This window comes from Poecilia latipinna, unplaced genomic scaffold, assembly GCF_001443285.1.
Source record: "Poecilia latipinna isolate Pla-1442-1.1 unplaced genomic scaffold, P_latipinna-1.0 Scaffold814, whole genome shotgun sequence".
Lineage (NCBI taxonomy): Eukaryota > Metazoa > Chordata > Actinopteri > Cyprinodontiformes > Poeciliidae > Poecilia > Poecilia latipinna.
The window spans coordinates 229,608-241,215 of record NW_015113430.1 but is presented as its reverse complement, the minus strand read 5'-3'; the positions used below and the strand labels follow the sequence as shown (position 1 = coordinate 241,215).

Genomic DNA, 11,608 nt, shown 5'->3' with positions numbered 1-11,608 from the left:
CATATATATATATATATATATATATGAAATAGACAACTTTATCGTTACTTACTATGTACACCGGAACTAAGGATACACAGCTTCGAGCCAAAACGGAGGTTGTGTGACGTCATGTGAAAAGGGTCTATTGGGATCGAAGGTGTGCTACTGTGACGACATTTCTTTTTCCTGCCTGACCATCTGATACTGAAAGCTCAGCGCTCGTTACAGAGTCTACGGGTGCCCAAAGTGGTCAAAAATAATTACAATCCAAATAAGTCAGAAAATAGGCCAGATTTCACTCACTGAACTTTTTGTAGGTGAGCAGATCTTCATCAGTGCAGAAAGAGCAACTAAATGTTTATAAAAATGTAGCCTTTTTATTTTTCAAGCATTAAATCAGACCAAACATGTCCTGTTTTCAGTTAAGGTTACTGAAATTCTGTCTTTTCCCAAATGCAAGAGACATTTTTTGAGAGTATTAATTCGTAGCTTTACGTTAAATTGATATTTTTACTGAATGACTTAGCTCAAGCTTTTCACAGTAGTTTGCTGAATTTTGGCTGAATCCTTCTGTGTAACTCAGGCTGCGTAAGCAGTCTTCACCCACTTCAAAATAAGAGCGTAAATATAAATGTCTTACCACTTTAAGAATTCATAACAGTCAATAACAAACACGTCAACACAGATGTCGAACTTTATTCAACTGAAAGTTAACAAAACAGCCAAGTAAATTAGCACTTTATCTGGAAAGATTTGTTTGTGAAGAAGCTACATGCGCTAAGCGTTTTCAAAGTTAGCAAAAATGTTAGACAAAAAGTTAGCTCTGCTATTAGCACATTAAAGGACTAGCAGAAGTGTGCCCACAGCTGTCATCCTGATGTCTTGGTTGTTTCATGGCTTTTTCTTCCATGATGGCTTTGTTTAAGTTGTTACCTTAAAATATTTTGTCATGATTGTCCCAGTTTAACTCAACCTTTTAACTGTACCTAGCAGAAGCTTATAAAGCCATGACATCATCACCTGGACTTTCTCAAACTGTTTAAACACAGAGCAATATGAGTGTGTGCAAACTTCCTAATTTGAAGAAATGAATATTAAATCTGATCTAGAACATTAAAGTTTAATTTGTTTTTATTAGACAGTAAGAAAAAATAGTTGTTTCTATATGAAGTGTATGTATATCTCTATTTTCAACGCTTTATGTATGTTGAATGCTGGAGCAATATTTACCTCAAGTCATTTATTTATACACTGCAAAAACACAAAGTCTTACTTGGTATTTTTGGTCTACTTTGTGGTGGAGATGTCTTAGTACACTTGAAATAAGACAAAACTGACACAATTCATTTTTGAGTGAGATATAAAAGCTTATTTTCAGTAAGTCATTCTTTAATATTGATAAAAAAGTCGTACTTCCACAGGAAGATTATTTCATTGATAACACTGAAAGAATCTGTTTCATTGTTATAACAAGTAAATAACACTTGTTATTTCAATTATTTAAGAAATTATCAACATAAGTTTCTATGGCTTGCTAAAAAGTCACTTTTAAGTTACTTTTGTCTCATTTCAAGTGTACTAAGATATTTGCACAAGAAACTAGAGCAAACATATCTATTAAGACTGTGTTTTTGCAGCGTAGATGCACGAGACAATGGTGTAACATATTACATGCTTTTCTTTTTTTTTTGGAAACTTACTATGATGATGAAAATGTAGCAGAATCCTCTTAAAAAAGCTTTATAAACAAATTCAGAATTTCAGGAATGTGTTTATTGTGATTCTCATTAAAAAACATAGAATTCTGCATCTTTTTGTTAGTTAAATATCCACATCACTAGCTAGTCACTGAAGTGATGCTTTGACTCCTAGATTTTTATTGGTGTTGATGTTGACAGGTTGCTAATGACAGCTGGGGCGCGTTGTTCCTGTCCCGGTTGTTCTGTCAGAGGAACAAGCCGCCGAAGGTTCTGTACAGGCACCTGGCCCTGGAGCTGCAGGAGGACGCTGACTGGCCCCCCAAACCCTCTACTGTCACGTACGCCGCTGAAGCACAGCCCCACATCTCTGCGACTCTCTGATCCCTGCAGGGGGCGGAGCCTGACATGTCCTACTGATACAGACTAACACACACACACACGGTCTCCTACTTGATGTCCTTCATTCTTACCCACCATATCAAAGTGAACTAAACTCTGAATCCTGGGTTGAGCCAGAGGTCTTTCCATTTTTGGAGCCTTGTATGCTAATGCTAATGCTATGGAGCAACTGTCATGAATCATACTTGAACGTTCTAATGAGTGCAGAAATGACGAGCATATCGTTTGCCCTCATACAGATTTCATCTCTTTTGTTGTCACAGTTACATGTTTCAGATCACCAAACGGACAAAGATAACCTGAGAAAATACAAAATGTTCAACATACTTATGTAAAAGGTAAATTACTCCTGAGCCTACGAACTGCCTGATCTGGGTTGCGCAAAACTTTGTCGATATTCCCCTAATTAAAAAAACAAACACAATTTTGCAGTTGCGGTGTTTCCATTAAATAACAAATGCAATTAAAATCGCACGTGAATATGTTTGTTCATCTGGTAAGTCATTAAAAATGATTCCTTGCCATCATCCTCCGACTACTTCCTGTTGACTTCTTCTTCATGGTTTGCGCCGATGGGAACATCTGGTTGTTGATCATGTGACTTCTATGAAGGAAAAAAAAAGGTGTTTCCACTGCAGTTTTGCAAAAATAAAACAATTTCAGTAAAAAAGTGCCGTGTTTCCATTAAGCTAAACTATTTTCCAAATGTCAAACTGTGTAACTATACAGTCAATAGAAACACAGCTTGTTTTACCTAAAGAGGCAACAACAGCCTTCAAGAACTGCTGATTAACCTTTTACATGACTGTAAAAGAGTTGTGATTCACTCTTTACGGCAGAATTCTTTAATTCAGTCAAATTGGAGAGTTTTTGAGCATGAACGCTCAAAGGTCTTATGACTGTTTGTTGTACACTTGAAGTAATTTTCAATTCAGTCCAGTTTATTTCTAATTCACGACACAAGGTTATTTCAGCAACGGTTGCTTGCGTTGTGTCATTAACTTTACCGCAATCCCTCAGACCAATCATGCATGTAGCGACATTGGGGAGGAAAAACTCCCCTTTAACAGGAAGAAACTTCCAGCAGAACCAGAACCAGAACCTGGCTCAGTACAAGCAGCTGTCTGCTGCTACTTGTTTAGATCGGGACATGCTGTGTTGCTTTTTGGGATCTCTGTGTGCCTCATGTTGTCAGAGAGGTCCTTCTGTTGGCATTTCTGTAACAGGGCCTAGTTGTGGTTAGTAAAACAGAACCAAAACAAAAACAAACTGGTAAATCACAGTTAATTCATAACAAGATGGACATTTACTTTTTCACATATTAGCAGGTCAGTTAGAACAGCTTTCTGGATGAAAGCATCATTAAAACCCTTTCTGTATTTAATCAGGTTATCTGTCTGATGTCAAAATTGGCTTGTTGGTTTGATGACCTGAAACACATACTCTAAAGTAAGGGGGCAGATACTTTTTTTTTTGTTTGTTTGTTTTTTTTACAGTTGTGAGGTTTATATGTCATATCCTGTCATCTGCAAGTCATTTGTAACTTGAGTTATAAAAAGCTTCAGAAGTGGTACATAATATAATTGCACATATTGAAAACTGACTACTGTAATAATAGTTTATTTTATGAATTCATCTTACTAGGGTAACAGTGCTGAGACAAAATACAATACTGCAGGCGACTCTGAGTTTAGCATGGAGTTTAATTTACCGTCATCAAGCCGTCATTATTCAAATAAACTTGAAGTTTAACGTGAAGATTGATGACCTGCGTTTAAGGATAAATGGAAGATTTAGTCATAAACGAAAGAAAGTACACCCTCTTTCATTTCTAGGCTCATCTCTCTGCAAGGTTCTAAAATGAATTCAATCTAACCTTCTGTCAAAAACGAACAACAGATGCAACTCTGTGATTATTTCTCTGGAGAACTAAGTACACCCCATGACTAAGTAGCTTCAAGAGCAACCTGCAGCAGCATTCACGATACAAGTCGTTTTGGTTCATCAGACCGTTGTGGAGATTTTTTTGCTCACTTTTCTTTCCAGTTTGTAAAGAAAACTACTCCTGTTTCATTTCTTTGAGGTTGTCTGCCACATGGTGTTCTAGGGCCTTGGGAAGAGTAAATTTCCGCCAAAAAATCTCAGAAAGTTTGAGATTAAGCTAAAAAAAATTTCTGGAAAAAACGTTTATTTTTGAATGTGAAAACTCAAAAATTCGCTAGAAAAAAATTATGACATTTTGACATTAATCTCCGAAGTTTTCTAGAAAATGTACATCACATATGTTGACCAGTATTCCACTTACTGCTAATCAATAGCAAAAACAAACATTTGGCTTTTAATGTGTAAATGAACTCAGTGTTTCGGCTGTTTGGCAGTTTTCTGGAAGTTCTTTCCAGATTGTAGAGCATAAACACTGAATGTTGCTTCTGAATAATAAAACCACAAGTGAAAGAGGGTGTCATTTTACTGGTGATTGTAAGCTAAGTTTATTAAAAATACCCGGTACTGTTGTACTTTTGAGAAAGAAAGCGTTAAATTAGCTTTTTTCCCTCTCTTTTAGAATCAGAATTCTTCCTGTGGAAGAGAAAAGAAACAACCACCCGTTTTCCTGTAGATGCTTTTGTCCTCCATTTCTGATTGATGTGACTGCCTTTTTCATGATTATGGAACATTCCACTTTAATAATTGCATATTTAATATCATGGAACTGAAAACTTGATTTTATCAGATTTTTGTGCACGTAGGTTCTTGTTTACATAAAGTGTTTCCCAAAAATAAATCTGTGAAAATGTGGGAAAAGTCTCATTTGAATGAAATGTAATTCCATGTGTGTGTGTGTGTGTGTGTGTATATATATATATATATATATATATATATATATATATATATATATATATATGTGTGTGTGTGTGTGTATCTTTTTTTTCTGATGCCAGTGTTTGCTCTGCAGAACTTCCATGAAATTCCCCCAATAAATGTGTATTTGAAACCAGTGTTGCAGACTTCGTGGGGGGCTGACCTTGGTCACACTTTTTCAGCCAAGACTCACTGATCAATTATGGGCTTTCCCAGCCTCCTCGCTGCCTGGCATATGGGCCCTTAAGGGTGCAGGAGTGGAGGAGAAAGAGTGCTATCATTTCATGTGGAGATCAGGGCCTACGGGCTGTGAATGGACGGATTTAGCGGGGACCGTGAATAAGGGGAAGGGGCTCTTCGCTTGTAGCCAAAAGAAAGGAATCTCCCACAGATCAGGGAAGGGGCCTTTTATTTTGGGAGAATATTCATGATGAGGATGAGGAGGCATCATGAATTCATGTGTCTCTGTGACTTGTGGGATCATCTTTTCGGTAAACACCGATGTCTTGCCTTCGGCGGCTTGTTTGCCGTGTGGTGTTTTTTGCGGATAGTGTTGCCTCCTCACAGCAACATGGGTTTGTGTGTGTGTGTACTCTCTGCTGTATTGCTTTTGTGTCCGTAGTGGGAACAGATGGAGAGTGGTGGAGACAAATAAAGAAGCTAAAACAAACAGTCTTTCTTCCTCGCAGCTAGCAACTCACCCAAAAAGATTTTCTCAAGCTTGCTCTCAGACGTGTGCTATTTCAGACATTGTTAACTTTTTTTTTTCTTAATCTGTCTTTTAAGTAACACTTTTTTTGTTTAGGTTGGCCATTTTCAAGATTTATTTACACTCTCACTGCTTACATTGTCCCCTGAATTCAGCGTTAAATGGATAGTTCAGGATTTTTAAAATAAGGTTCTGTTAATACTTTTCAAACAGTCATTTTACTTTTAGTAAATAATGCCCTTTGCATCTTATTTGGTGAAAACCAACCCTGTGTTCTACGCTTCACTTCGTCCAGAGGGAGTGGACTCTCAGCTATTCACAAACAATTGCTTGCTGGAGGCGTGGACCCTGCAGAAGCTTGAAACTTTACCCAACTGCTAATGTATGGCTGTGATGTTGGACGCTATGAAGCTTACCGGAAATTTCCTGCGCTGTAAACAACAATCCTCCATTGTGAAGAAGGAACAGGATGGCTGTTAATGTTAATACAATATTTGGAGGTGTGGCCAACACGGACTGGACGGCTTTGTTCACTTCCTCCGCCGCTGTTGTTAAAACTACAGACAGACTGCAATTCTCAAAACCGTAGAAAACTGTCATCATCGTTCACGACTTCTCCTTCTGTTCATTGATTAGCCTGGTGAAAATTCTACCAGAGAAATCAAATTCAATTGGAGAAAGCCCAGACGGAACATTGAAGGAAAATGAGCATCGAGCAGAATTGCGTAGAAAAGCAACGGCCAGACTATCCAAGCGGAACCAAGACAAAAGCAGATTTCTGCTCTGATGTCAGAAACATTGTGGCATAATTATGTGAACTTTTAAACTGTTATGTTGTTTTGAGTGCTTATTTATAGAAATTTAAATGTTGGAATATGTGATGGACTGGTGACATGTCCAGGGTTTACTGCCTCACACTCAGTGACTGCTGGAGAAACACAGCAAACTTTTTTTTAATGTTTTTGCTATTACAAGGATTTCACTCAGATGCTCTGTAATTTCTATGCAATGAATTTGAGATAAGGAATCATAAGCATTAAAAAGGAGATCCAGAACTTGGCTGTAGCTATATTAGCTTAAATATTCTCCAAAGACAATTGTAGATTGACAGTTTGCCCTTTAATTTCCAGTTTTAAACTTCAGCTTGTAATTGAACTTGAACTAAAAGGACAAAGTGAGATAGAAAAGAAAAAGAGTGTTTTATTAATGTTGGGGTTTCTCGTGCAGACAGTGATTCACTGTTTTTAATAACTTCTGGGTATTCCTTATAAAACACAAAGAGACTTTAAGCATCTAACATTTGAAAACTGCTTTTAAGAATCTCAGTTCAATATGTGGACATGCTGTGCAAACACAACACAATTTTCAGTTTTGCAAGCTACTTTGAGCAGACATGCAGTAATACTAAAGCATTTTTCAAAATGTTACTGTTGTATCCGTTAGTCTTGTATTGTTGTATCAGTCTTGATTGCAAAGGCCAACATGTTCTGTTTGTGATTTCATATGAGATTGGTGCTGGTACAATGTTTCCTCCTTCCATTTCCTGTGTTAACAACCAGCCAATGATGGTGTGAAGATTCATAAAGTAGCAATAAGTTAAACTGACATTTAGTTTAAACTTGTTTTAAGATGTAAAAGTCCCCTTTGGTCTGTTCTCAATCTTTATGCTAAATTAAGACGCCAGGAGAGATATCTGCTGCTGGTAAGATATGAACTGCTTTTAACCTTTTAACAGAAGTTCCCTGTAAAAATCCCAAACTATCACTTTTGTGACGATCATCAAGTCTTCAACTTTTGTATTCCTACTTTGCAAAAGACCAATTAGCATGCTGTTTCTACTAAAGTTCTTAGATCCAGTTGAGGCCCCGTTTTTGATTAATAGTCGGGACATAAGGCCAACCTGATGCTCACATACCAATGGCCTCATTTTACAGATGATACAAAGGCAACCACGTCTGGTAAAAGGTCTGTGACCCACCAGCTGGTCACAAAGCCCCTTTCCTCCCTAATGTCCCCCTGAGCATCGTCTCCTTACCCCGGGTCCTCATGGCATCGCTGTCCCCCTTCATTTATCAGTCTTTCCTGGCCTGAATGGGCTCTGTGGTTGGTCAATAAATTCAGTGATTCAGGGGGTGGACAGTTGCAGCCGTGTTAGCGTTTGTTCACAGGCTTGTCGGAGGGATGGGCCCCGCCCAGCTGCTCTTTGTCTCCCGTGGTCCCTCATCAGGTTAGAAGTCAATGGAGAGCCTTGTGCAGAGGTGGTTGGGGCATGGATGGAGCCGCCTCTCACATGGCGTTCACACAGGGGGAGGACTGCTTCGGATCACTGTGACACTTGTTCATGTGGGGCCGTGCAACATTGCCCGGTTGCCTGTCTTGTTCTCCCGCGAGGGCCTGTGCGATCTTCAGAGCTTAGAACAAACTAATGGCTGAGGCTGCAGACTTGTAGTGGGGGGGGGGGGGGGGGTAAGTTGATCTGCACTCCCAGGCCTCGCAGTGCCCATGCTGAAAAGGAGCGCACAAGTCTATCTTACGATCTCACTTTACAGATGAGACTCACAATAAAATGAGGTCAGGCCTTCATTTGGGAGTGATGGTAAATCCACTCGTTAAACTTGGTATGGAATAGCACTTATGCACTTTTGTGTCTTCTAAAGATGTCACATTGTTGCGTAGTTTTGGCCCCTTTCTGCAGATCAGCTGAGCCCATGCATGGGAGCAACCAAAGCCAAAGAAAAGAGACAGAAAGCCATAGATAAGGCAACACAGGGACGGCAGAGGGCATTAGGAGATGGAAAACAGAGGACAGAAAAAGACGCTCTGTGACTGAAGAGGGACTTAGAGACATGACTGAAGCCTGACTGTCATGAGAAGATGAGTTTCCATGGCCACCCAGGAGCCACCCAGGAAGCATTTAAGCAGGGGAGGCTCAGGGGTCCTGGGTTCTGGGCCCAGGCTGGTGAATCACACGCAACAACCAGGGATTATGTGCATAAGTGATGAGCGCTAAGCTGGCAGGTGAAGAAGGGAGGCCCTGGGACAAGGATTGCGCCATCCCTCAGGACATCGCTGTCTGTAAGAAGCAGACTTTTTTCTTTTCCACCCCAAGTGAGGATGATCTGCCATGTGAAGGGGACTCAGCCAGAGGTCCTCCAGAGCTGAAAGGGCATCCCACAGGCGGCTTTCACACCATAAGTGGCCATAACGCTGGTCTTGTGAGTCGTCTTGAGTGGCAAGAATGGGGCATCTTCACATTCAGAAATGCCAACACAAACACCCTCATGGATATGGACTGAGCTTGTAAGAGGCTAAGCCCCACATGGCAGGGCATCGCTGAGTGGAGCTTTTGACCTGCAACGCGTATTAAAGAACAGAGGTTACATTGGCGTTCGTTTTGAGACAAGGAGCTCTTGTTTCTGTCCCCAATCAACAGGTTCGCAGGTTGTTCTGATGCAGGGAATCAACCCTCATAATGTCCACGGCTTTTACAGGAATGCGTTTGAACTTTGGTGGCACAAAGAAATCACATTCCCGTGGTGGCACGGAAAAAAATGCACAGTTCACCAACCTACCCCCCAATACCTTTTCAAGACGATGGTATCCCTGGATAGATTAACATGTAAATACACTTAGATGCTTTGACAATGCACTGAAATGCATATAATCTACATGCTAACGAGTGCTTTAAAGAGTTGCCACGGCTGAATGTGGTTTAAGCAACACTTTCATGTCTGGGTTTTAAAAATTAAACATGAGGCCTCTCTTGGAATCTCGAAAAGCCTTTTTTTTAATTTGTTGAGGGATAAGGCGATGGCTGGGTTTCCCTTTCAAAGGGACTTTAATAGGGCTTCAATCTCATTGCATTTGCCTCCAAGCTGAACATATAAATGCTGGGTTTTTTTTCACCCTTTTATGCAGGATCTTGCCACATTAGATGACAGATGGAAGGTTGTGATGGTGAAATACCAGTTACTATGGTGCCAGTTGTCCTCAGCAGCTTCTCCTGGCATACCAAAGCGTCCCTCCTGAAAACCCGTCTACTGACTCGGAATAAGCTGACTTGAATCTTCTCAGGTTGTTGTTGACAAACACGAGCCTGGATGAGTCCCCTAATCTCCCGCTCCTTTATTCACCTTTTATTGCCGTGTAAACTGGTCTGAATGGATTAAAAACTAAACCTCTGTTTTCAGCCTTCTCTTATCTCACCCAGGGTTTAATCTAATGCCCTCTACCCTTTAGACATCTCTGCCTCAGCTAAACTTGACCATATTTTTGATTCAACTCATCGCCATGGTAACCAGTTATTTCCCATCCTCGTGCTCCCACCCTCGGCTTCTTTCCTCCATTGATACTGCTACCTCCTCCCTGTGCCTGCGATTTCTTCTGTTTTTTGTCCAAATAAAACAAAGCAGAGAGTGAATGTGCTCTGAGGTAGGTAAATGTATGCAGTGACATCAGCCAGGACGGGTCTATTCTGCCGGATTCCTGTTCCACTTGTTTCCAGCCTTGTCTGGGGGCTGGACACTCTGTTGGGCCCATTGTCCCACATGTATTCCACACAGGCCTGCAATTAATAGAGGCCTTGTCTAAGGCTCCTGGAGCAGAAACTGCTATTTGGGAGGGGGGACAAAAGGCAGGCAGAGACAGGGGGCTGGGAGTTGCTAAGGGAGCAGCCCCTCCCTTCCCTCTTTATGGGGGGAATTAAAAGGGAGAAGGAGGGACGAAGAGAGAGCAGAGCCCTGGATTGAGATCTTTAAGTGATCCCTTCTGTCTGCGCCCTCCCCTCATGGCCTGAGAGGTTTTCATACCAGCCTCTGAAAGGGAGTCCTTGCTGTATTTGATGATGAGGATGATCATTTCACTGCCTGCATGGCGGGGTGCTTGCTGACTGGGTGGGAGGAACAGCAAGCAGAGGCTGTAGCTGATAAACCAGGTGAAGAGGGGAGTGAAGGTGACGGCACCATGCAGGTGGATGTGAAGAGACATCCATCACATTTTATGCATTCTTATGGGATGCTTGACTCCTTTGGTCACTAAGGAGGGTGGATACACACCAACCAAACTCTAGTAGTAACCCTAGAAAGTCAGACTTGTTCTGAGAGGTGTGAATGCGCAATCGAACTCTGAAGGCAAACTTTGGTCAACCTCCAAACCGAGGTCCTGATTGGACCTACCCCTGCTTCGGTTAGGTTTAAGTGAACTCTGGTGTGGTGTGAATGTATATGTGAACGCCGACTCCCCCACGCATCTCCTTCAGACTAGCCAGCAGAAATTAGCAAAGACCTGGTGGAACTGCTGAGTTCCTTATACAAACTACTTCTCAGTGAAGCGCTGGAAAAAACGTTCTTAAAGGAATGAAAAGCAGCAATGTTATGATGACTTTCTGAAAGTGGAGTTTCGGAAAGAGCAGGAGTTTTTAAAGAGACAGAGGCCCAATTTCAATATTACGATGTCAAATTTCTTTTAAGTCATGTTTGATATATGCAGTATTTTCATAGCAACAGAAAGCAACATAGTCACTTGATTGTGCTATAAATACATAATACTGCCTCTTTAAGGATAATTATAGATCTTTTTTTTTTTTTGCTACGTCCCTGGATTGGCTCCATAACTATGCGTTCCAGAGTTTTCTTTTTCTGAAATGTTTGAATGAGTTTTAAAGCATGAAAGATATGTATTAACACAAGACTTTTATTGTGTTAATTTAAACAGTAACCAGCTTCTTAGGTCATTTCACCTCTGAAAAGGGCTTGAACTCTGTCAGAGAGGACAGGGAAGTCCAACCAGCCTGATAGGTCAGAAGGTCAAATAGCCTGTACACTGACAGTTCAATTTGATGTGTTGAGAATTTGGGAAGGTATAGGTTCAAGACCTAAATGCTGAAAACAATTATGTTGTTTTACAGTGAGGTAATTGAGGGGAAAAAAATGCAGTAATAAACCACAATAATATGAAAAAC

General features: G+C 40.6%; 1 protein-coding gene across 1 annotated transcript in view; it reads left to right on the top strand.

Annotated features, from left to right (window-relative positions):
* The window catches only part of LOC106956401 (probable cation-transporting ATPase 13A3), a 21,305-nt gene extending 18,938 nt beyond the window's left edge, over positions 1-2,367 (top strand). Inside the window, exon 22 of the mRNA XM_015047212.1 lies at positions 1,881-2,367. Coding sequence (XP_014902698.1) covers positions 1,881-2,063 — 183 coding nt within the window. The 3' untranslated portion in view covers positions 2,064-2,367. The remainder of the gene's footprint in view (positions 1-1,880) is intronic.
* Positions 2,368-11,608: the final 9,241 nt, after the last annotated feature.